Source organism: Pundamilia nyererei, unplaced genomic scaffold (assembly GCF_000239375.1).
Source record: "Pundamilia nyererei isolate P.nyererei 1_Seehausen unplaced genomic scaffold, PunNye1.0 scaffold00258, whole genome shotgun sequence".
NCBI lineage: Eukaryota > Metazoa > Chordata > Actinopteri > Cichliformes > Cichlidae > Pundamilia > Pundamilia nyererei.
Window position 1 is genome coordinate 385,011 of NW_005187659.1, and position 24,799 is coordinate 409,809.

General features: G+C 38.2%; 1 protein-coding gene across 5 annotated transcripts in view; it reads left to right on the forward strand.

Moving 5' to 3' along the window:
* The window catches only part of LOC102205306 (hemicentin-1), a 35,458-nt gene extending 10,904 nt beyond the window's left edge, over positions 1 to 24,554 (forward strand). Inside the window, exons 1-10 of one of the 5 annotated variants that reach the window (XM_013915125.1) lie at positions 10,725 to 11,008; positions 12,300 to 12,584; positions 12,678 to 12,998; positions 13,137 to 13,391; positions 13,506 to 13,763; positions 13,870 to 14,196; positions 14,293 to 14,532; positions 14,645 to 14,872; positions 15,008 to 15,271; positions 15,405 to 15,935. In XM_013915125.1, coding sequence (XP_013770579.1) covers positions 10,957 to 11,008; positions 12,300 to 12,584; positions 12,678 to 12,998; positions 13,137 to 13,391; positions 13,506 to 13,763; positions 13,870 to 14,196; positions 14,293 to 14,532; positions 14,645 to 14,872; positions 15,008 to 15,271; positions 15,405 to 15,604 — 2,430 coding nt within the window. In that variant the 5' untranslated portion in view covers positions 10,725 to 10,956 and the 3' untranslated portion in view covers positions 15,605 to 15,935. Of the gene's footprint in view, positions 1 to 10,724; positions 11,009 to 12,299; positions 12,585 to 12,677; positions 12,999 to 13,136; positions 13,392 to 13,505; positions 13,764 to 13,869; positions 14,197 to 14,292; positions 14,533 to 14,644; positions 14,873 to 15,007; positions 15,272 to 15,404; positions 15,936 to 21,864; positions 22,123 to 22,377; positions 22,705 to 22,800; positions 23,041 to 23,174; positions 23,403 to 23,530; positions 23,795 to 23,925 lie in introns of those variants that run through there. The other 4 variants (XM_013915123.1, XM_013915124.1, XM_013915121.1 and 1 more) reach the window with 4 other exon arrangements.
* Positions 24,555 to 24,799: the final 245 nt, after the last annotated feature.

Genomic DNA, 24,799 nt, shown 5'->3' on the forward strand with positions numbered 1-24,799 from the left:
TGTTGGAGAACACAACCAGTCTCAGTTTACCTCGAGTACATGGCAATAAAACCTGCGCATGCACAGCTACCAATTATCTGGGAAACATAACCAAGACAATCCATCTTCATGTTGAACCAAGAGGTATATATTCTTACTTCACATCTAAAATTGTGGATGATTTAGATGAAACTGCTGACTTATGTCTTATTTTACACCAAATCATCTCTAACTCTGAATATATTTGCTTGTGAATGGCAGGTTGCCCACTAACACTGACACCTTCTGAAACTGTTGTGAAATTTGGAGATCCAGTTTCAATCAACTGCAGCACATCTGCCAGATATGTTGAAGGAATGGGCTGGGAGGCTCCATTTGGAGGTACAGGATTTGAGCGTCCTCCTGTTGTCACTTGGAGGGTTGAAAAACTAGAAGAGTGGACTCCAAGTCCTTCCTGCTATGCTACTTTGGTTGATGGATCCCAGTGTGCTGTGAGTCCAGTCATCACTGTTTACAGTAAGTACATGTGTACAACTTTGTTAGTGTATTATAAACAGCATGAACTGACAGTTTTTATATAAGAAAGCAATGATTTCTCTTCCTGAAAGTGCCACTGTAAATGCTCAGATATGATGGTGGAGGCTGCATGGAAGTGATTCTAAGTTGTCCATAGGAGTGAAAGATTATCTCTTTCTATGTGACATATTGGTGACCAGCCCAGTGTGGACTCTAGCGCTTCCCTAATGACAGCTGCCCTTGGTTTATCCCCATAGAAGACTCTCAATTGAAAAGGAGAAGAAAATGGATGGATGGATGAATGGATTTTTAAAATTGATTTTTCTTTGCTCTGTTCACAGAAACACCAAACATTGTGTCAATATATCCACTGAATCAAAGTCAAATGATGGAGGAACAAGTACACATAGTGCCTTACAATAAAGAAACAAGAACACAATATTGGTTACGGTGTGACATCATAAATGTTGCTCCTGTTCAACATCTGACTGTGAGATGGTACAAAAATAATAAAACCATCCAGACAGAGTCTTTCAATGACACAACAACTAAAACACTGGTAAATGAGTCCTCGATTCTGAGAATCGACATCAGCAGAGAAGAAAAAGCAACTGAGTACAGATGTGAAGCTGAGCTGGACTTTGGACCACATGGACTAAAACTTCCTGCCATTTCTCAAACACACAGAGTTTCAGGCCACTGTGAGTAAAAATGTTGAGGTTAACACACAAACAGAAGATTATTTAATTGTATTTTTTAGGCTAGATTAAACAAAAGTTCTATTCATTACAGCTTTCTATTATGTAAATGTGAAAATGATAAGAAAAACTGTCTCTTCAGACGCTCCTGAGATCAACACAAGTTGTACTGTTGACATCTCACCACTTGAGGGCACTAACATCACATTGAGCTGTGAAGCTGTTGGAAACCCTCCTCCTGTGTATAACTGGACTTGTGATGGGGAGAATATGTTGGAGAACACAAACAGTCTCAATATTAATCGAGTCGATCGCAACAAAACCTGCACCTGCACAGCTGCCAATTATCTGGGAAACATAACTAAGACAATCAATGTTCATATCACACCAAGAGGTACACATCTTTTATTATTATTTAGTTGTTATTTATTTCTTACATTTATTTTTATTTGATCTCTAATGTTGTGGGTGTTATTCTTTTGTTGTGGGTCTTATTTTTGATTTGATAACAAATCATGTCTAACTGAAGGTATTGTGAATGGCAGGTTGTCCTCTAACTCTGGCACCGTCTGAAATGGTTGTGAGATTTGGAGATCCAGTTTCAATCAAATGCAGCACATCAGCCACAGATGTTGCTGAAATGGCCTGGGTGACTCCTGCTGGAGACAAAGAATTTAAACCTGGTTCTGATGTCACTTGGATGGTTAAAAACCTGAAATGGTGGACTCCAAGTCCTTTCTGCAGCATCACTCTAAATGACAATTTTCAGTGTTCTGTGAGCCCAGTCATCATTGTTTATAGTAAGTACATCTGTCAAAACTGCATTATTGTACTAGAAATTAAGATGAAACAGGCTATGATGTAAAATACTTTTATTTATTTAATTTTGTATAACAAAGGCATAATTTCAGTTTGCTGACACTGCAACTTTGAAGACGATGTTGTCGAGTAACCTGCTGTAGCTCTGATCCAAATGTTGTACTTTCATGTAGAACTGTGAAGAAGACTCTGTTAGTGGCAAGAAAAACCCAACCTTTTAATATCAATGCATTTATGCATTCATTCTTCTCATATTGATGCTAACAAGCGCATCCATTTGTCATATGTTCTAAATGTATTTTTTACTTTGCTTCATTTGCAGAAACCCCAGAGACCGTGTCAATCTCTGAAATGAATCATGGTCTGATGTTGAAGCACAAAGAGGACAAGAAGTACACCAAGACACAATACAAACTGCAGTGTGACATCATCAATGTTGCTCCTGTTCAGTATCTCACTATTACTTGGTATAAAAACAATAAAATCATCAAGACAGAATCTTTCAATGACACAACCAAAACACCAGTAAATGAGTCCTCTATTCTGAGAGTCAACATCAGCAAAGAAGAAAAAGTCATTGAGCTCAGATGTGAGGCCAAGCTGGACTTTGGACCACGTGGACCAAAACTTCCCGCTATTTCTCAAACACACAATGTTTCAGCCCACTGTGAGTAAACATCCTGCTGTTTACACAAAAACAGAATATTTCTTGGATTTTTTCATTTCTAACCTGAATTTAACAATGTGAAAATGAGGCATACAACATGTAATTATTTAAACGAATAACAAACATCTTTTTGTCTCTTTAGATGCTCCAGAGGTAAACACAAAAGATAGTAATCATGACTATCTACTTGAAGGTTCTAATATCACATTGAGCTGTGAAGCTGAAGGAAACCCTCCTTCTATCTATAACTGGACTTGTGATGGGGAGAATATGTTAGCGAACACAAACAGTCTCAATATAACTCGAGTAAATCGCACTAAAACCTGCACCTGCACAGCTGCCAATTATCTGGGAAGCGTAACCAAGACGATCAATGTTCATGTTGAACCAAGAGGTACACGTCTTTGTTTATTTCAAGCCTAATATTGCTGTGGAACATTTAGAGGACACTGATGACTAAAGAGAAGTGTTAGCTGATGTTTAAATTGATCAATGTATTTTAGGAAGTTTTGAGAAGTAAACTTTAGTTTTATTTTATTTTTTTTATCTTACAGGTAAAACCAATAAAATCACTTTTGCAGTCATTTGGGCTTTGCCATTTGTAGCAGCCATCATCATCTCCATCTTCATTGTGTTCTACTGTCGCAATCAGTGGAAAAAACATGGACATTATAGTTTTGTTTCTGACAAAGATATCCCTTTGACACAAACTAATGGAAACAAATAAGATATCTGCTGCTTTCTGTAAATCGAAGCAAAAACTTAATTTTATGTGCTACCTAATTATTTTTCTTTCATTAAAAAAAGACGTTCTACACCCATTTCATACCCTTGTATAAAAAACTCCAAGCTTCACATTCCTGGAAATGTGGGCCCACCCACTTCAACAATGGATCCATGCTGATGGGCTTTTAAAAAAAGTTTTATTTTCTATTATTTCTATTACTTTTCTATTAATTAAATAAATATTTAAAAAAAAATTATGTCATGTGTTTTCCTTTCTTAAAAAATAAGTAATCAAAAGATAAATGAAAAATAATAAATATCACAAGCAAAGTCTGACTACAGAGGCAGTTTCACATTGACCAATAGCTGTTAAATCTGAAATCGCATGTAAGGGTTCAGAGATTTCTCAGGCAGCAGATAATAAAACTTAGAAACTTAACACATCATGTAAGGAAATTTGAGTTTAATATTTTTTTTGTTATAACAATGGTTTTTTTTTGCAATAAATCTTACACTGTTGGAAAAAAACATACATAGAGACAAGAGCCCGGCACAGCTTCCTTATCCTGGTCACCAGCTTTTCACACACTGCTAGTCAGTGGTTGTGCTCACTCTGGCACAAACAGGATGTCCAAGCTGATTTCCAAATGTTCATTGAGATTGAGGTCAGGACTGCAGACAGACAAAATGAGCTTCCTCTGTACACAGGCTGGGGTCAGTCTTAGAGATAGGATGAGAAGAGGTATTCTCAGCCTAACTGGCAACCATGGCAGACCCTGGGAGAGACCCAGACCCCCGTGGAGAGATTATATATCTCATCTGGCCAGTTCCCAAGAGGGGAACTGCTGTACTGCGTGAGGAAGTTAAGTGTCAGAGGTATGTGATGGTGATTAGTATTTTATGCAGGATTCTTCATAATCTATGATACTCACAATCTGTATCTGTTATCTGTAGTGAGCAGGTGGACAATAATATGGAGAGGTGGCAAAATACTGTGGAGAAAAAAGGAATTAAAGTCAGCACAATACGTGTGTGTAAATGAGAAGGACACATGCGTAACAATGAAGCTGCAAGGAGTAAAGATAGTGAAGGTAGATGTGTTTAAATACCTGGTAATGTGGGGTCAATCACCCAAAGCAATGGACATTGTACACGTAAGATTAATAAGAGAGTGCAGTCAGGGGTTCCTTGTGACAGAAGAATAGCAGCAACGGTGAAAGTTGAAGGTTTGCAAGATGATAGTGAGACCTGTGTCTCATGTGTGATGTTTGAAGATGGTGGCACTAACAAAAAGACAGGAAGTGGATCTGGATGTAGCAGAGTTGAGGGTGTTAAGTTTTTTAATGGGAGTGGTCATTATGGACATACTTAAGAGTCCATCCGTCCGTCCTCTTCCACTTATCTGGGGCCGGGGCCAGCAGCCCAAGCAGAGAAGCCCAGACCTCTCTCTCCCCAGCCACCTCCTCCAGCTTGTCCAGGGAACACCAAGGTGTTCCCAGGCCAGCCGAGAGATATAATTTCTCCAGCGTGTCCTGAGTCTGCCCCGGGGCCCCCTCCCAGTAGGACAATGCTGGAACACCTCACCCAGGAGGCGCCCAGGAGGCATCCTTGTCAGATGCAAAAAAACACCTCAACTGGCTCCATTCGATGTGAAAGAATGGACTCTTAAGTATGTCCATAATGAGCCCCTCCCGGATTGCTAAGCTTCTCACCCTATGCGGGGATGAGATCACAACCATTAGTAGCATGTAATGTAATTCCCATCATGGGAGATTTTCCACTGGAGCAGTCTCGTGATGACACCCTGTGCTCAGCCTTTGACCAAGTGATTGAAATTGGTGCTTACGTGGTGTGCCCTGACCTACCTGTGTTTTGTATTTTTAAAAGATAGGCTGTATCGAGTGAGTTGTGACACTTGCACGGAGGAGACACACACCCACTTGTTGGTGGCTCACTATAACCCCATGGCAGGGCAGGGCATAGGGGGTTTGACAAGAGCGAATTATGACCCAATTTTTTTGGCCAGGCATCCGAGAGGATGTGCGCTGCTGGTGCGTATCCTTTCCGGAATGCCAACTTATTAACCAGCCAACCATACCAAAAGCACCTTTGTGCCCCCTACCATTAATGTAGGTCCTGTTTGAACTTATTGACTGGGTTGTTGGAGTGGCTGAATTTATTCCCTTTGAACTGCTGTTCAGCAGGAAGCTGCGTGGGGTGCTCGACCTGATTAAGGAAAGCTGTGAGGAAGGTCCGAGCCCCTCAAAGAATGAAATTCAATCCATGCTGGACCTGAGAGTAAAACTCCACACATTGGGGAGGTTGATTTGGGAGAATTTGCTCCAGGCTTAGCAATGTCAGCATCGCCTGTATAACAGAGAGGCCACACTCAGGCAATTTTCACCCGGAGACAAAGTTCTTGTATTACTCCCTTCTTCTAGCTCAAAATTACTCGCCAAGTGGCCAACACTCTTCAAGCCAAGGATCATCAAAGATTGCATTCTGCCTCAGAGTGCAGAATTGGATGAGGTGCTTGTTTCTGCACAGCATGATCCTGACGAGGGTGGAGGGTGTATGGGACTGTGAAGTGTCTGCCGTCCTTCTGCTGCTTAACTTGTTACCTCCAATATCTAAGGGAAGAAAGTCTTCAAAGATTAGCACATCTAATGCTGCTGACCACCTGATGAAATTCATGAAGGTGGGAGGAAGCGTGGAGGTTTTTCTCAAGGAAACCGGCCCCGCTCAGCCCTTCCTCCTGTGTCTTCTACACTTTCATCCAGACCACGATGTATGGCATTGATGTTGGCAGTGTGAAGGAGAATCCTTGGATCAGGGAAATCAGAGCAAGAATTCTTTACAGTACAGTTTGAATACATCCACTATTCAGCACTTTGACTGGAAAAGTTCATCTGTTACATTTGCAAGATACTCCACACAAGTTACTCAGTGGTATTTAGACATTTGAATTACCAGCATGGTTTGTACCCAGGAACGTTTTTGCATTTGACCTGTGGCGAGCCTGAATGTTCATTTATCATTTGCATGTAGTCTGGTTACAAGCAGCACTTCCCAAACAGACGGAGACTGTGTTGATTTGGATATCACCAGCAATTTTGATTTTCAGCCCATACCTAATGATGGAGCCTCCGTCTTCATTAAATATAACGCAGGAAAAGAGAGAGCGAGAGAGCTTATTAACTAAAACACCACACACCTGTCCCACCAACCTCTCTGGCACTGCCCCTTGAGCTCACTGCACCACCCCTTCCCTGCAGCTGAGCCAGGGAGCACACCTTCGTCACACTCACTGTTTCCAACACCAGGCCAAAGAGAGAAGAACTTCACATTTTTACGTTCACCGTTCACCAAGTAAAAATTGGGAGTAAATGACAGCTTTATAGTAAGAGAGTGAGCAGTGATGGTATGGAACTAATAAAGAAATGAAACGCAAACTTTAATAAACTGCATGCAATAGAAGTGAACAACTGATACATTTATTTATTTAGATAAATACTAACTGACCTCTATAATTTATGTAGAGGGAGGCAATATTGCTTCTACTACATAATCTATTCATTAGACATTGCTTACTTTAGAACTAAATATAACAGCTTCTATGTGGAACCTGACAGTGACTGGTAACAGCTACAGTCGGGTTAATATCATAGCAATCCAAGGGGACTCCCTCTCCTGGCACAATGTCTCACCAGTTTGGATTCCACTTCCACTGATCCCATCTGATTGCTGTCTGCTGTATGTTGACTTTTTCCCATTAATGTGGTTATTTAAATGATCATAAATGAGCCTGGTAGTATCAAATATGTGCCCAATCCAATATGAATGATGTGTGGTATCAGAGTGGACACTACTTAACCAACCTGAAGAGAGTTTCCATGGTGATCAAACCCACATAACAAGGTTAAATTATGGACATGTGCAAAGGTAAGACATGATGTAGATGATTTTCACATGTGTAGAGAGAATAAAACAAACTTAATCTGTGTCTGTGTGTTTAATAAAAACATTATTTTCAACTTAACCCAGTCTGTGAACTATTTGTGTACCAGAACTCCAAAAAAAAAAGAACAGAAATCAAAACCCAAACAATAAACACATTTCTTAAATTTCAAAACCTAAGAAAAGCATGTACAGGATCATAACAAACTCATACACTATTGAGGTACTTAAGTGGAGTTTCAACTTATGTAAATAGTCTAAATATGAAACATGAATCATGATTTGCATCTCCAAAGCGTGAAATGGACACGGTGGACTGAGATGTCATTAAACATTTTGCTGTGATACTGGGTTGTGGTAGGACATGCCTAGAAGGGCCAGGAGGCATCCTGATTTAATGCCTGAACCACTCCAACTGGCTCTTTCAATTTGGAGAAGAAGTAGCAGTTCTATTCTGAGCCCCTACCAAATGCCCAAATTCCTTGTGTTATCTCCAAAGGCCACTTGGATCCATGGTCTCATTTTCTGAGTCACTACCTAGAACTTGTACTGACCAGTACATCTTTGCCTTCACACACCACGCTCTGTGTTCAACACAACAGAGTAGTACAAAATCAGCATCAACACAGATACTGTACCAATCCGTTTGCTCTTGAGATCTTGAGACTCTTAAGCGTCTCCACTTGTGGCAGCAACTTGTTTCCAGCTGAGAGCCAGGGCATCAGACTTGGAGGTAATTTAGATCCCAGTCACTTCAAACTTGGCTGCAAACTGCGCCAGTGCAAACTGCAGGTCATTGCTCAATAAAAGCCAACAACCCTAGCTTTTAAAATCAAATTATATCATATCTGCCACTGAAGTCAAGTTGGACAACAAGTTATGGATTATTGATAACATGGCAACTATACAGTTATAACAGCTGCAACTGAAACTTGATATGGTTGGGGTCTATAAAGTTTTGGACAATCAAACATTTAAACTCAATTAAAATGTAACTGAAGTGCAGATTTTCAGCTTTATTAAAGGGGTTTAACAAAAATAATTGTGATTTTATGATAGGGAAATTGAAACTGTATCTGTGTAGTTTCTCAGTAATCCGGGTCATAGTCTTTAGAGCTAAAGAACATGATGATTAAACTTCCTAGAGTTTAAAGAACTCCAGTCGCCTTCTTTTTAAGATTCTAACACTACTGAAAAAGAGCAAGGAGTCCTTGAGAAGCTTTAGAATAAAGAGAATGAGATGTTTACCACCACCATCTGTGGTGTATGTGATTACACACATCTACACTCATGCTTAGTTGCAGAATGCTCCACTAACCTATCAAATCAACATTACAAGTGGTTTTTAGTAGTGTCATGATGTATATCTGCACAAAGCAAAATCACAGGATTGTTTTCCAGTATCTGTGTTGTAGATGGCATGGGGATTGGAGGCAGATAAGAGAATGCAAGGCAGAGCTTTTTGCTAGGCTAGTGAAAACAGCAACACAAACCCCTGGTGCCAAGCATTTTCCTCTTCTTAACACTAAATGTCTTGCCTGGAGCTACAAATTGCTAAACACAACCATACTCATATGCTCACGAATGCTGTGTATTGTGACTAAAACAAATCATGAATTTGTTTTGGGGTTTTTTTTTTAACACAAAAAAGAACTTTATATGCTGTACTATTACAAACCTTCTTAGAATTGAGGTGTTTACCTTTGCAGCCTTTTACAAAATAGTGAATGAGCCCACAGATTGGTGAACTTGTGTGTCAGTGAAGCTTGTTGTACAACATGGTTTGAATGCTCAATTAGGGTAGAAAGCATGCCCACTGAGACATACTATCTTTTTGCTGTTTGCAGATAAAAAAGTATCAGCAAAATGTGCTAGCCTGTCACATCATTTCTTTCACTTTGATAGCTTGATAACTGTCATTCCCCTTAAATGATGTGGCCTCCTTTAATTTCCAACATATTATCTATTGTGATTTTCTTCCCGGTGAGTTATGATGTGTTTTCAAACTGTTTCTTTAATCTTTTGAGCAGTGTATCTATTTCCTGTCAAATTTATTTAACTGCTCAGATAAACAGCAGAGGCTGGTAGCATTAATGACTCCCTGGTTTCGATCCTATCTGTCTGAGAAAAACAGCTAGCAGCATTATCACTGAACAAAAGACTTTATGTTTTTAGAATACTTGCCTTTTGAGCTTGCAGTTAAGAACAGGATATGAACAATAGAACACAAAAGTGTGGATAATTTCTGTGTTGCACCACTTCCTCCAGTGTCTTCTTTTCTTTTTTTCACCACTTCCTCAAATGTCTAAAGAGAAAGAGAGCACATGGTGTGGTTGCGAGAGCATGCCTGTCATGACAGACCATTAAGGCTGATCTCTTTGCATACGTTTTTACTTTTTCAGATTCCTATGCCCATCTTACCACCGTGGTTTTACACTCAGATTTTCAATTGCTTATTTAAACAAAACTGAGAAGTTGTTTATGAGACTTTCCCTAGTGGTAAGGGAACTTTATAAAATGCCTTTCATGTTTTTATTTAATACTACTGAATTTCAAAATGCTATATGTTGACATATTATAAAACTGTATTTGCATGTTGCTTTTTGTACATCCTCCCTTAATGCATATTTTCCCTTCACTCAAGGGCATAGCAGGACTGACCGCAGAGTACTAGCTGATGCATGTGGGTCTGGTGTGAGCAGAGTCGAGCTCAGGGAGGGTGGAAAGTCATCTAGAGGAGACAAGATGGGTCAAAAATGGGAGCAGTATAGGTGACCTTTTGCCCTTTGAAAGCCAGGAATTAACACTTACAATAAATAACTAAATAAATAATAATAACTAATTAAAATAACTAATAATAACTAAAGAAATAAATAATACAATAAATAACTCTGTCATATACACTATTAAACACTATTATTAGACACTATTAAAGCCACTACCACGATGGCGTTCAAAGGAGGATCCTGCTCCCTCAAACAAGTTTCCATGATGACCAAACCAGCATAAAAAGGGTTATATTCTGAACATGTGCAAACAGAAAAAGATGATGTGGATGATTCTCACATAAGTGTAGAGAGAATGAAACAAACTTTCTGTGTCTGTGTTTATTAAAAACATAAAAACTATGACATGTACATCGACTGTGAATAACTGGGTGATCACTAAAATGGATTAGGTTGACAAATCTGCCTTCTGTGGTGCATTTTTGTGCTAGAATTTGTATTTCTCTGTAAACTCACATAATTTCTCTCTTCTTTGTAGAAATTAGACACTTTGTAAAAGAACAGTGAATAATGGCACAAAACATAGGGGGAGGGGCATCACTAAGCTACCGTTACTTCACAAAGCGCTGGCTCTGGATGTGGTTTTGTATTTTGGGTTTCACAGTGTTTCCTGTACACAAGAGCATTGAATTTCCTCTATGTTTTCTTTCTGCATGTGATACTGCCAGCCTGTCAGGCGGACATCATATCTCCTGCATCGAACTGATATTCATCTAACCCGGGTCCTTAAGCTGGACATCGTCTGGACGATCCTGAAACACTGCTCACTTCCTTCCATCTCATTATTCCTCCTGCATGCTATTCAAGCATGCTATCTGTGAGGATGCTAAGCTTCTTCATACTCATCTTTTCACTATGTGGTGAGTAATAAAGATGTTCTTTAAGTACAAAGGGATTTTCCTTAACTCTGTATCTATCTGAAAAATTGATTATTTTATTGAGTTGACAGGAGTAAAACCTTTTAGGTAACTTTGAGTTTCTTTTTGGCCTAACTTTCGGTATCTTGGTGGTAAATGCACAAAAAAGCAAACTAAAACTAATAATTTCGATATGTGTTTTTAAAAAAATAAAATACTCCCATTTTAATGAGGTACTAATGGAATTCGAAGGACTATCAATGTAACCTCTGACTTTTAAAAGAATAAATGAAAACCCATTTTAAGTGGGAGAGGTGAACGTTACTTCTAGTACAAAGTTCCGTTTTCATCAAACTGAGAGAGCGTGGGCCATATTGAACTTTACAGTCTGATGAAAAATAAAGCTTTCACAGGACTCTTTGCAGTCTTGTGAAAGACTAATTATACCCCATCATTCAGTAGCTTTTAAAAAACCTTTAGCAGCAATGACTTGCAGTAACCACTTTCTTTACAATGTTATCAGTTTCTCACATAGTTGTGGGAAATTTTTTTGTGTGTGTGTGTAGGTGGTCAGAGATGTTATGATTAAGCTGCGACCACGCCACCTAGTGGAATTTCACCCCCAGGAAATATACAGAGTGTTTTCAAACATCCTAACCAAAACACTGGTTTGAAAGTGCACTACTAAAGCAGATTTCTTCCAATATTAAAATACCTTTAATACATTTGTTAAAAACAAATTATAATTCCAGTCTGGTTCACAATATAAACTGATCTTAAACATCTAACATGCTGAGTGAGGCTTTGTAGAGTCTGACGTGCAGCTCTTTTTTATTGGACTTTATCTGAGCATTGTACAGTCTGACTTTGGGTTGAATTTGCTTGATGATCAGTTAAACATCCTCATGGATTTGATTAGCAGCATGTGGATGCCTCTTCAAACCTCATAAACCCTCTTAAAACTTGTGAAAGCAGTAGGGGGTATACTTATTTAGTACTATATTTATTTATAGTGTTTAAATAACAGACAACATATAAATGCACTTTAATTTCAAAATGAATTGTATTAGTTTTAATCAGTATTTAGCACAGTTTCTTTCCAAAGATATATATTTATTTTTTTAAAAACAGTTGAGGCAAATGAGTGGCTGCATTTTAATATCCTGCATTTTACCATATATTACTGATTCTTTTTGATTTTGTTTTGTACTGTTTATTATTAATACTTAGTGTGAAAAAATGTGAAGCAGGACAAATAAAACCTAATAAGCACATCAATCTTGTCTATTTACAGATGCTGACAGCATATGCCCACCAGAGCACAACCCTCTTACTCTGAGTCCACGTCAGATCATAGCAGAATATGAAGGAAATCCTGTCACTGTAAACTGCACCACAGCACTGGCTGAACATAAAGGGCTGTACTTTACAGTTGGAAATGAAACCTCTCGCATCATAGAAGAACAAATGTCTATCTCCCAGTCAGTGTCACTGTCAGATTGGAATGTGACGATCAAGTGCAAAGTAAAACTAAATGAGTCTCATGAATGCAGCAAGGACCTTCAAGTTATTACATTCAGTAAGTTTAATTTGAAATGAATACAGAGCAATGCTAAGAAAACTAAAAGCAACGATCACGAGTAACTAACTGTTGTCTAACTTTGTTTGGCAGAGAATCCAGAAGTTTTTCATTCTGTACAGCTTGTGAATGTGACGCGAAAAGAAACACAGTACAGACTGCAGTGTGACATCATCAATGTTGCTCCTGTTCAGTATGTCACTGTTAGCTGGTACAAAAACAGTGAAAAAATCCAGACAGAATCTTTCAATGACACAACAACCAAAACTCCAGTAAATAAGTCCTCTATTCTGAGAGTCAACATCAGCAGAGAAGAAAATGTAGTGGAGTTCAGATGTGAAGCTCAGCTGGACTTTGGACCACACAGACCAAAACTTCCTGCCATTTCTCAAACACACAGAGTTTCAGCCCACTGTGAGTAAATATCCTGCTGTTTACACATGAACAGAAGTTTATTATTATTTTTTTTTAAAGATTAAACACAAGTTCCCTTCTGTTCAGCTTTCAATTGTGTAAATGTGAGAACCGATAAAAAACTGTTTATCATTTCAGACGCTCCGGAGCTAAAGACACAAAATAGTACTGATGACACTTATGCACTTGAGGGCACTGATATCATCATGAGCTGTGAAGCTGTTGGAAACCCTCTTCTTGTGTATAACTGGATTTGTGATGGGAAAAACATGTTGGAGAACACAACCAGTCTCAGTTTACCTCGAGTACATGGCAATAAAACCTGCGCATGCACAGCTACCAATTATCTGGGAAACATAACCAAGACAATCCATCTTCATGTTGAACCAAGAGGTATATATTCTTACTTCACATCTAAAATTGTGGATGATTTAGATGAAACTGCTGACTTATGTCTTATTTTACACCAAATCATCTCTAACTCTGAATATATTTGCTTGTGAATGGCAGGTTGCCCACTAACACTGACACCTTCTGAAACTGTTGTGAAATTTGGAGATCCAGTTTCAATCAACTGCAGCACATCAGTCAGATATGTTCAAGGAATGGGCTGGGAGGCTCCATTTGGAGGTACAGGATTTGAGCGTGCTCCTGTTGTCACTTGGAGGGTTGAAAAACTAGAAGAGTGGACTCCAAGTCCTTTTTGCTATGTTACTCTGGTTAATGGATCACAGTGTACTGTGAGTCCAGTCATCACTGTTTACAGTAAGTACATATGACCACAATGTCCACAATGCTTTATTGTGTTATAAACTATATGAATTGAAATTTGTAATATGATATAGCAATGATTTCGCTTATTTATTTACAGAAACTCCAGATTCTGTGTCAGTGTCTGACATGGGTCATGGTTCAATGGTGGAGGGCAGAGAGTATGATCTGAAATGTGATGTCATCAATGTGGCTCCTGTGCAAAATCTCACAGTGACGTGGTACAGAGGCAATGAAACTGTGCTCACACAGATGTTTAATGACTCCACTATGACTCCAGTAAACGTATCTTCTACCCTGAGAATCTCCACTCTGAGAGATTACAATGGATTAACTTTTAGATGTGAGGCTGAGCTGCACCTCAGACCCAAAGGACCAAAGTTCCCCCCTAATGTAACCTCACCACCTTACACTGCTGTTGTTCTTTGTAAGATTCCCACCAACTTACTTCATGTTTCTGATCTAAGACACAGCTCTGTGATCTATGAAATATAAATTAATCTATGTTGATATTCCTTCCTAGATAAACCATTCATGGAATCTTGTCCAGACCACGTCACTGTTGTTGAAAATGCTGCCTTCAGCATTGACATGTTATCCTGTCAGCCTGATGGGAACCCTTTTCCCACTGTTCAGTGGTTCTATGAGGGGAAAATCCTTAATTCATCTAAGCCACTGACCAGGACTGACTCAGGAAAGTACACGGCTATAGTTCAAAACAGTCATGGCAGAAGCAACACCTCAGTTCATATCACAGTGGAATGTGAGTGCATCAGACCTGGATCATTTTATATTTTGTCCAAATATTGATAAAACAAGATAATATTTTGTTTTCAATTATTTACTCTGAAAATGAATTTGTATAATTTTTACAGACAGTCCTTCTTTCACCTGCAAAGAGCACTATGAGATCACAGTGAATGATAAACATCAAAGTATCTGTGAACCAGTAGGATTACCTACACCCACCCTCACCTGGTTTAAAGATGGTAAACAGATGGTTTCCCCACAGCTCTGGAAAAAGAACGATAGTGGAAAATACTTGCTTAATGCACACAACACACATGGAACAGCTGAACACACACTGTATCTTGAAATTTTGTGTAAGTTTTAAGTTTTTAATTTTTCAGAATGATATAGTCTTTTTATGATTTTTCAACAGTGAAAATAAGTAATTTGAGATGATAACATATTTTGAAGGATATTATTTCTGTTTCAAAATTTGGTATTTTTTCCAGATGCCCCTGAATTCAAAGAAGGAAATGAAAGCAAGGAGGTACTGCAGGGTGAGAATGTTACTTTAAGCTGTAGTGCTGACAGTAACCCACCCTCAAACATCACCTGGATCTACACAGCTGCAGTGAATTCAAACATGACCACTGAGGGGCGCCAGAAGACTGTCACTATCACTAGAGCCACGTCTACCAATGCTGGTTATTACATTTGTGTTGCAGAGAATAAAGTTGGGAGAAATACACGATTCATCACACTGATGATAACAGGTATGATTATTGACTCAGTGCAGAAGAGCTATGGGAATGTAGAAAGTGAAAGATTACTGATGTTTAATTTCAACAATGCATGGGATTGAGAAATTAAATGAATCTTATGTTTTGAATTTTGTTTCTCTTACAGGTAAAAGCAGTCAAATCCCATTTCCAATCATTTGGGTGTCGCTCACTCTATTGATCATCATTCTGATTCTTCTTGTGGTCTGTTGTCGCATTTGCCAAAAAAAACGTGGACATTACAGTTTTTTTCCTGTCAAAGTGTCAAATGTCTCAAATATCCCTTTGACTAGTGTACAAGCCAATGGAAAAGCTAAGGATTTTTAACGAATCCTGTTCTGTATATCAAATGTTGCCCCCTGGCCTGGTGGGTTTCAGGTAGGGAGGTGATCCAAAATCCTGCAACTGTTTATTAAAATACAGAAGAATGGATCATAAGCTTGTTTACAGCTTTAATCACAGGATTTATTCTACTTCCTTAAACAAAGAGAGACAAACTCAATCTCTTTCTATGATGACCAGCATCTCTTTGAAAGGTACGGAACGACAGATGTTAATACATTGCCAAGAAGTGCATGAATAACCCTATTATCATTACATGAGAACTGAAGCACAATAGAGTGACTCATGTCCATGAATGTTCTTCTTTAGTTGTACTTGAACTACACAGTGACCATTGTAACAATATCTCAACATTTGTTCACATTAACGATGGTAAACCAGTATTTGTTCAGGTTACGCAAATATATCTCTTGCATCACCAAATACAATATATTATAAGCTCAAAGCAACCAACTAGTAAATAAACCTCAATACAAAGCCAATTTATTAAAACATTTGTAGGCCTACATTACTTTTTGCATCCCCTCTTATCTCAAAAACACATTAAAATTGAAAGTCCAATTAATTTATTGTCACAAATACAATTTGTGTTTCTTTAGCATAGCTAATGCACTTGAAGCACACTTTGCCAGCTAGCAAAAGGTCTGTTGGCCTATGACGATATAGAAGTGACAATCTCACTTTAAGAACAGTACTTCCACATTTCTCATTTTCCAGAGTTATATTTCACAACAGTCTTATTATTATTTCTGCTTTGTTACATACAAGCCATTTTAAGGACTATTAACCAAACCTGTACATTAAAATGTTTATTCAGAAACACTTGTTGTGTACTCTATTTGGAATAAAATCTTATTTTTATATTTTGCTGTCTTTTTCTTTCTCCTCACAAGGCAGCTTCTTTTCAGTCTTGAAATATGAGTTGTGTACATTGTTCGGCCATATGTCACTGTATTTAAACAAAATATCCTATTTTCATGCATCAGAACTTAATTATGGATCCTTAATGATTTGATTCAAAAAGGTGGGTGTCGCCCAGTATTAATCAGAGTGTAAAGTGATGGTTTCCTTAGGTTTTATTTTCAGTTAATTAAATAAATACTTAAATAAACAAGATGAGGATATGTGTTTTCTTTTTCCTTTTAAAGGCCTTTAACAAGTCATTACAGGTGAATTGTGACCAAACAGACTATTTTACAATGACCAATACATGCCAGTAGTTCAGAGGTTTTTCAGACAGTGAAGGATAAAGAACTATGTTTTAGTTAATATCCATTATGCTAAAGGAGAATAATGTTTGCTTCAGTCCGAGCCTTGGGTTTTGATTATCACGAAAGAGTACCTTGAATAACAAAGACTCTCATTAGTAAATCTAAAAATAATATATTTGCAACAATACAACATTTGAAAAACTTTATGAAGCATTAAAAATCACAAGACAAAGCAAAACCCAAAGCTATGGGTCTCAGGCAATTGACTGAACAAAAAGTCTTTATACTCAGAGGCTCCCTAACACAAAGCTTAAAGTGCAATCAAAATTCACTGATCAGGTCCACAAGAAATTTGGAGGATCAGGTCCCTCCCGAGTTGGAATGCACTAACCTGTGTTTTTCAATCTATAGCGTGCTGGGCGCTGATCCCCTGTGCAAAGGATGAACAACCGGCAGTCATTTGCTCCGAATTACCAAATTTGGATTTCATTTCCTTATAAGAACATTAATAGTTGAGCACAGATCTTAACTCTATCCGCAACCGATTCTCTCGTAGTTCCGCTCGTTTTGCACTTCTGTATTTCTCCGTCTCTAGCAGTTCCAGTCGTTCACCTCACAAGGCTGGACGAGAACCTCCCCACCTCTCCTCCTGCCCCACAGCAAGGTCTCTCTGCACCGTGTCTCTGTCCCTCCCACCAGGCCACTTCATTGGTCCCTTCCTGGTGGCTCCCTGTCCTAATTGGCTGACGACAGTGTCCTTCAAGGACATGAACTCGCTCAGCTGTAAGTAAAACTCGACTTTCACAACAAAAACATGCATCAAGAAAGAATACAGCCACAGATTAAAATCACAGCCCATGCAATATAAAACCCAAGCAAAGCACAGAATCAGAATTTCCGGAGCTTGTATCTCGGGGAATGCTTTTTATACACCAGATTAAAGAAGTACACTATCAATGCAGAAGTACTACAGGCTATCAAGATGCGACACAGACTAGTAGTATTTTCGCTTGACGGGGATGCGAAAACTAGTTTGTTCCTGTTTTTGTCGCAATGTAAAAAATTTTTTGGAAGAACAAGAACTGCCCGAGTTAAATGTCGGATCATGGTGTTGATTTCGAGTTTGAACTGAAGAAAGAAACGCCGGAGCAGGTTTACATCATGCTGAGATTGTACTCCCATGGGGCGTCCTCCAAGCTGTTGGGATAACTTTGGAGAGGTTTTTTTCTTTCTTTTTGTGTGTGAGAGAAATAATCTGAAAGTTCGGCCAAATAAGTGACCGTTGATTTGGACACAGGGCTTTGGGTGAGTCTATCATCTGCCTCGTTTGTATGTATGATATTGTCAGTGTCATTAACATACATTTTCTGCAAGGTGAAGAAAGAAGTGAGAAGCTAATAGTCACGATATGAAAAGTGAAACCAACTTAGAAGTGCCTTAAAGTAGTAATATAGTTTTGTTAGTACTGTTTAATGCCTGACACCATTGGAGGACAGCTGAGACACGACCATTCCGAATGCAGATGAGTACATCGCCTAACATTTACGTATTGTATTGCTACTTTCTGCTTTTACTTTAATATATTTTGAATGCAGGCATTATACTCTGTACTCTTTAACATTTAGTTTAAAGTTTTAGTTTCTTAGTATTTTGTACATTACTGAATATCAAGCTAAATTCAAAGGACATTTACCACACAGAGGGAAGACTGAGAGAACTAGTGCTAACAGAATATAGAACAGAAGAGGAACAGAATACCTATGAAAAAGAATGAAACTTACACAGTAAACAACAGTAGGAACCAGAAAACCTGATAAAAGAATAGAAATCAGAACCACAACTGCTAAAGTTTAAAAACTATTAAAATTACACGATCATGACAATCTCTGGCACCATAAAGGTCGTTCAGTAAGGTTCTAACTTCAGTAAAAAGTCAAACGAATTTTTTGTCTACTTTGCAAAAGTTATTCAAGACAAAAACTGTTCACAGTTAATGCCCTGTAGAACAAATTTGTAATAAGATGGAGCCTAACAGCACCAAAAAACAAAGCAAAAAACCCCAAAAACAGTCTACTCTGTTCATTCTTTTAATAATATAGATCTTGTTTAAATTTTATAACGATAATTCCAAACACATGAATTAACTCTGCCAGGGCGGCCATTTATCAACCATTCTATTTGTAATTTTTATGGACAGAGCTATGCACAGCCAAAAGTCCAAGGGTGTCAAGTTCAGTGGTGTTATGGAAATCTGAAAGAAACTGATCTACACAAACAGCTTGTCTTTGTGAGGTTTTAATTTGTCTTTGCAAAGGGGTCAAACAACAGTACAGAGTACAACAGCAGTCTGCATGGCTTTTGACAAAGAATGACAACAAGCGTAGAAGCATAGAAACACATTGTCTACCCATCATGTTCACAGATTACAGTCAGAACATTCCAAAGAAAACTTGTACAGATGAATATATCTATAAGATAAAACATGTAGAGCCGCACTCAGCCAAATCAACTTAAAACAGAGAAAATCAGAATCCTAAAATTTCCTATTATGTTTCACATAAAAATCCAGCAATGTTCAAACTAGGGGATCTTTGTGTGTCATAGTGAAAGTGAAAATTTTGCAGCATCTCAACATGTCACTCCTCACACAAGAAGAGCATGTGTGGGTATTAGCTATACTTAAATTAAAACATTGTTTCTAAATTTGCCCTTGCAGCACTGTTGCTCAAAGTCACCATCTCATAGAAATATGTGAGGTGCAGCAGATGAAGTTTCAGTCAACTATAACTAACCTGGTGTGTGTGCTGTACATTTTCTTTCCTCCTCCAAAAGTAGGTCATTTGTGTTACCAGTGGTTAGTTTTCACTGGTAGGACCATAAGTGCTGATAAACTTTTCTTGGCAGCAGACAGAAAGCAAAAAATGCACGCTTAAAGTTATATTTACATTAATTAATTATTACATGTATTGTAAGTGAAAAAGTAACAAATTCTCTCACCCCTTGTCCTGACAGAGTGTACATAGTATCCACCACCACAATCAACTTCAAGCATTAGCTCAGTCAAAGTAGCTGCACGTCTCTCATGTGGAGCATGTGATTCATCCATATCAACAAAAGCAACACAGGAGTGTGTGCAAAGTGTTATCAACTCGAGTCTTCATGACAGGCTTGGTGGCTGCATCAATCTTTTATAGAATCTGTGTTAACACCAGAGGTCTTCTGGCAAGGAATGAATGCGTAGAAACTCTCTTGTGTTTGCAGAACTTTGCGTTCACAGTTAGCGCCCTGTGTTTTCCCAGTTTTTTCTTTAACATTTAGTAGTTGAAACAAAGAGTGTTTTTTTTAAATTACTAACATGTTGCTTTTGTGGAAAGTGAAGCTTTTTAAAGTTAATCCTGGACACATTTTTCAATGTTTAGATTTAGTCTGAATCTTGAGCTTTACAATTATTATCTTATATATAGATGTAAACTACCTAATTTAAAAAAAAACAACAACTAAAAAACATATTGTATTATATCTACTATTATTTAAAAAGATAAGTTGGACAAATATTTGCCCACTATTGATGACATGGATTACTGTACTTGTCATAGTTGTAATTGGCCAGATATTTAAGTTTTTAGACAATGACAAATGTTGTAAAGATGTGATTGTAGGATAATCAATTAAGACGAGCTATTTGGGGACCTGTAAAGATAACGTTGAATCCTGTACTGCAGGATATCTAATGCAAATCCTGAAACTGAACTTCTGCTGGGCAATCCTGAAACAGTCTTCACCTCCTCCATCCATCTGCTTCATCCTGTATGCTGACTAAACATGCTGCTTGTCTGGATGCTGGGCTTCCCCATGCTCATCTTTTCAGTGGGTGGTGAGTGCTTAAGAGCTCTATGTGTCATAAACTGGCTGTGTAATGCAGGTGGGAAAGGATAGGTTGGATAGTATTTCATTTGGCAGTTAAGAACAAAACATTTTACTTTCTTTTTTAACTTCACTTTCAGTTTATGGCTTGCATTTAGTTTCAATGGCCACAATCTCCACATGTCAGCAGCGAGGGTAACGACAAACTGAAAATAATGGTGCTTTGTAAATGCTTCCCTTTTAATGAGATTCAAATTAAAATAAAAAAGATGAAACTTGTCACTGATATAACATCTGGATTTTTAACATTTAACATTTTCAAGTTAAAAGTGTTATTTATGGTTGAAACATCATCAGTAAATCATCAGAATCTAGCACCATTTACAAAACTTTGTTGCTAGGATCTTGGGTTATGTGTTTTGAGTTTTGGTGGTTTTTGATTTACTTTTGGGTAAATAATTAATAATTTATGTTCTAGTTCTATGGTATTTAATTTCATGTCATTTCCTTAATGCTTCTGAATTAGCTTAGCTCTTAGCTCTTTTGTATTAGTGCAAGTTTCCTCTCTTGTCCACAAGCTGTTTGTCTTGTCTCTGTGATTAAACAGCATTTTGTCTCTGTGTTTGCTCTTTTTCTGAATCAGGTTTGTATCAGTAGGTCTTTGTGTTTGTTCAATTCCTGTTTTATTGTGATACTCTCTTGTCTCTTGTGAGTTGTGATGAGTTTACTCGCCACGCTATTCCTGAGTTCCTGAGTGTTTCCTATTTGCCTCCGCTTCACCTAATAACTCTCTTGTGTCTATATTGTCTCAGTCTCCCTTTGATCTTCATCAGAGTTGTTCCTGGGTGTTATTCTGTTTCCTGATCTTCTTCCCCTAGTGTCTTGGGCACTTAGTGAGTTCTGTAGTTTGAACTTGTTTTTTGATTTAGTTTTTTGTTCTGTTTCATGTAGTTTAAGACCACTTGAAAAATGGCAAAAAATCATATTTTGCACAGTTCAATCTTAACAGGGCTCCAACCACAGCTTCAACATGCAACAAAAAGAAATGGGAGTGAGACAAAACATTCTTTTGATCATGCAACTTAATGAAAACAACGCTTAAACTGAAACAGGCTAGACATAGTCACATACTGTTGACTGTTGTGACTGAAAACATTTCTTTGTGAATAGCAGGTTGCCCACCAACACTGACACCTTCTGAAATGGTTGTGAGATTTGGAGATCCAGTTTTAATCAACTGCAGCACATCAGCCACAGATGTTCAAGGAATGGGCTGGGAGGCTCCATTTGGAGGTACAGGATTTGAGCGTCCTCCTGTTGTCACTTGGAGGGTTGACAAAGTGGAAGAGTGGACTCCAAATCCTTTTTGCTATGTTACTCTGGTTAATGGATCCCAGTGTACTGTGAATCCACTCATCACTGTTTATAGTAAGTACATGTGCACACACTGTTTTATTGTGTTATAAACTACATGAACTGATATTTGTATTATAATACAACAGTGATTTCACTTATAATGCTCAGCAGGTGTCTATTATCCTCTAATTACTCTGATTCAATTGTTAGTACGTTTTAGTCAAAATGAAAATCTATCTGCAACCAGCAACATCATGTGTGAAATAATGCATATTTTCTGTATGCTTATATTTGATTGTTCTTTTCCCCACTTTGATTTGTTTACAGAAACTCCAGACTCTGTGTCAGTGTCTGACATGGGTCATGGTTCAATGGTGGAGGGCAGAGAGTATGATCTGAAGTGTGATGTCATCAATGTGGCTCCTGTTCAAAATCTCACAGTGACGTGGTACAGAGGCAATGAAACTGTGCTCACACAGATGTTTAATGACTCCACTATGACTCCAGTAAACGCATCTTCTACCCTGAGAATCTCCACTCCAAGAGATTACAATGGATTAACTTTTAGATGTGAGGCTGAGCTGCACCTCGGACCCAAAGGACCAAAGTTCCCCCCTAATGTAACCTCACCACCTTACACTGCTGTTGTTCTTTGTAAGATTCCCACCAACTTACTTCATGTTTCTGATCTAAGACACAGCTCTGTGATCTATGAAATATAAATTAATCTATGTTGATATTCCTTCCTAGATAAACCATTCATGGAATCTTGTCCAGACCACGTCACTGTTGTTGAAAATGCTGCCTTCAGCATTGACATGTTATCCTGTCAGCCTGATGGGAACCCTTTTCCCATTGTTCAGTGGTTCTATGAGGGGAAAATCCTTAATTCATCTAAGCCACTGACCAGGACTGACTCAGGAAAGTACACGGCTATAGTTGAAAACAGTCGTGGCAGAAGCAACACCTCAGTTCATATCACAGTGGAATGTGAGTGCATCAGACCTGGGTCATTTTATATTTTAGCCGAATAATGATAAAACACACTAAAGTACTGACAAGATAATATTTTGTTTTCAGTTATTTACTTATTTATTTAAATGAATCTGATACCATTTTTACAGACAGTCCTTCTTTCACCTGCAAAGAGCACTATGAGATCACAGTGAATGATAAACATCAAAGTATCTGTGAACCAGTAGGATTACCTACACCCACCCTCACCTGGTTTAAAGATGGTAAACAGATGGTTTCCCCACAGCGCTGGAAAAAGAACGATAGTGGAAAATACTTGCTTAATGCACACAACACACATGGAACAGCTGAACACACACTGTATCTTGAAATTTTGTGTAAGTTTAAAATTTTCAGAATTATATTGTCTTTTTATGATTTCTCCACAGTGAAAATATATAATTTTTGAGATGATAATATATTTTGAAGGACATTACTTACTTTCAAAATTTGGTATTTTTTCCAGATTCTCCTGAGTTCAAGAATGGAAATGAAAGCAAGCAGGTGCTCCAGGGTGAAGATGTTACTTTAAGTTGTAGTGCTGACAGTAACCCACCTTCAAACATCAGATGGGTTTACACACCTGCTGTGAATTCAAATGTGACCACTGAGGGGCACCAGAAGATAATCACTATCACTAGAGCCACGTCTACCAATGCTGGTTTTTACATTTGTGTTGCAGAGAATAAAGTTGGGAGAAATACACGATTCGTCACACTGATGATAAAAGGTATGATTACTGACTCTGTGCAGAACAGTTATGGAAATGTAGGAAAAAATTACTGATGTTTAATTTCAACAATGCATGGCATGATGTATTAAACAGAAGTCACATGTTGTTTTATTTTGTTGGTCTTACAGGCAATACCAGTAAAGTCCTCTTTCCAGCTATTTGGGCTTTTCTCACTCTATTGATCATCGGTCTTACCCTCCTCGTGGTCTATTTTCACAACAGGCAGAAAAAACGTGGACAATACAATTTTGTTCCGGTGTGCCAAATGTCTAATATAGCCATTTGACTTTTGCACAAGCCAATGGCAATGCGTAGGATCTTTGCTGCATTCTGTTCTGTTTGTCATTAATACATTAATACAATTTAGATTTGTTAGTATTTTACAGATTAATTACATTATTGAATTTCAAGTTACATATTTATATATGAGTCATTGATTCATTAAAAGCTAGAAAATGAAAAGCATATTTACACATAAATGAATTATGATCCATTTCTAAACTTCATAGACCTGAAAACAGTATAAATGTGCAAAACAATAAAAAGGTTACACTTGTGATGCAAAAATACTGTGTTATCCAGTGCTATGAAGCAGGAAACTGTTAACAGTAACCCATGTTGTGTCCTCTATTTGGATTAAAATCTGTTTTCATGTATTATTTTTTATTTCTTTTTCACTTTCCTCACAAGGCAGCTTCTTTTTAGTTGTTAAATATTAGAATTTAAGTATCTCGGGGTCTTGTTCACGAGTGACGGGAGAAGGGAGCGGGAGATCGACAGATGGATTGGTGCTTTGGCTGCAGTGATGCGGATGCTGTACCGGTCTGTTGTGGTGAAGAGAGAGCTGAGTGAGCCAGTTGAGGTGGTTCGGGGATCTGAGAAAGATGCCTCATGGGTGAGGTATTCCAGGTATGTCCCACTGGGAGGCCCTGGGGCAGACCCAGGACACGCTGGAGAGATTATATCTCTTGGGTGGCCTGGGAACGCCTTGGTGTTCCACTG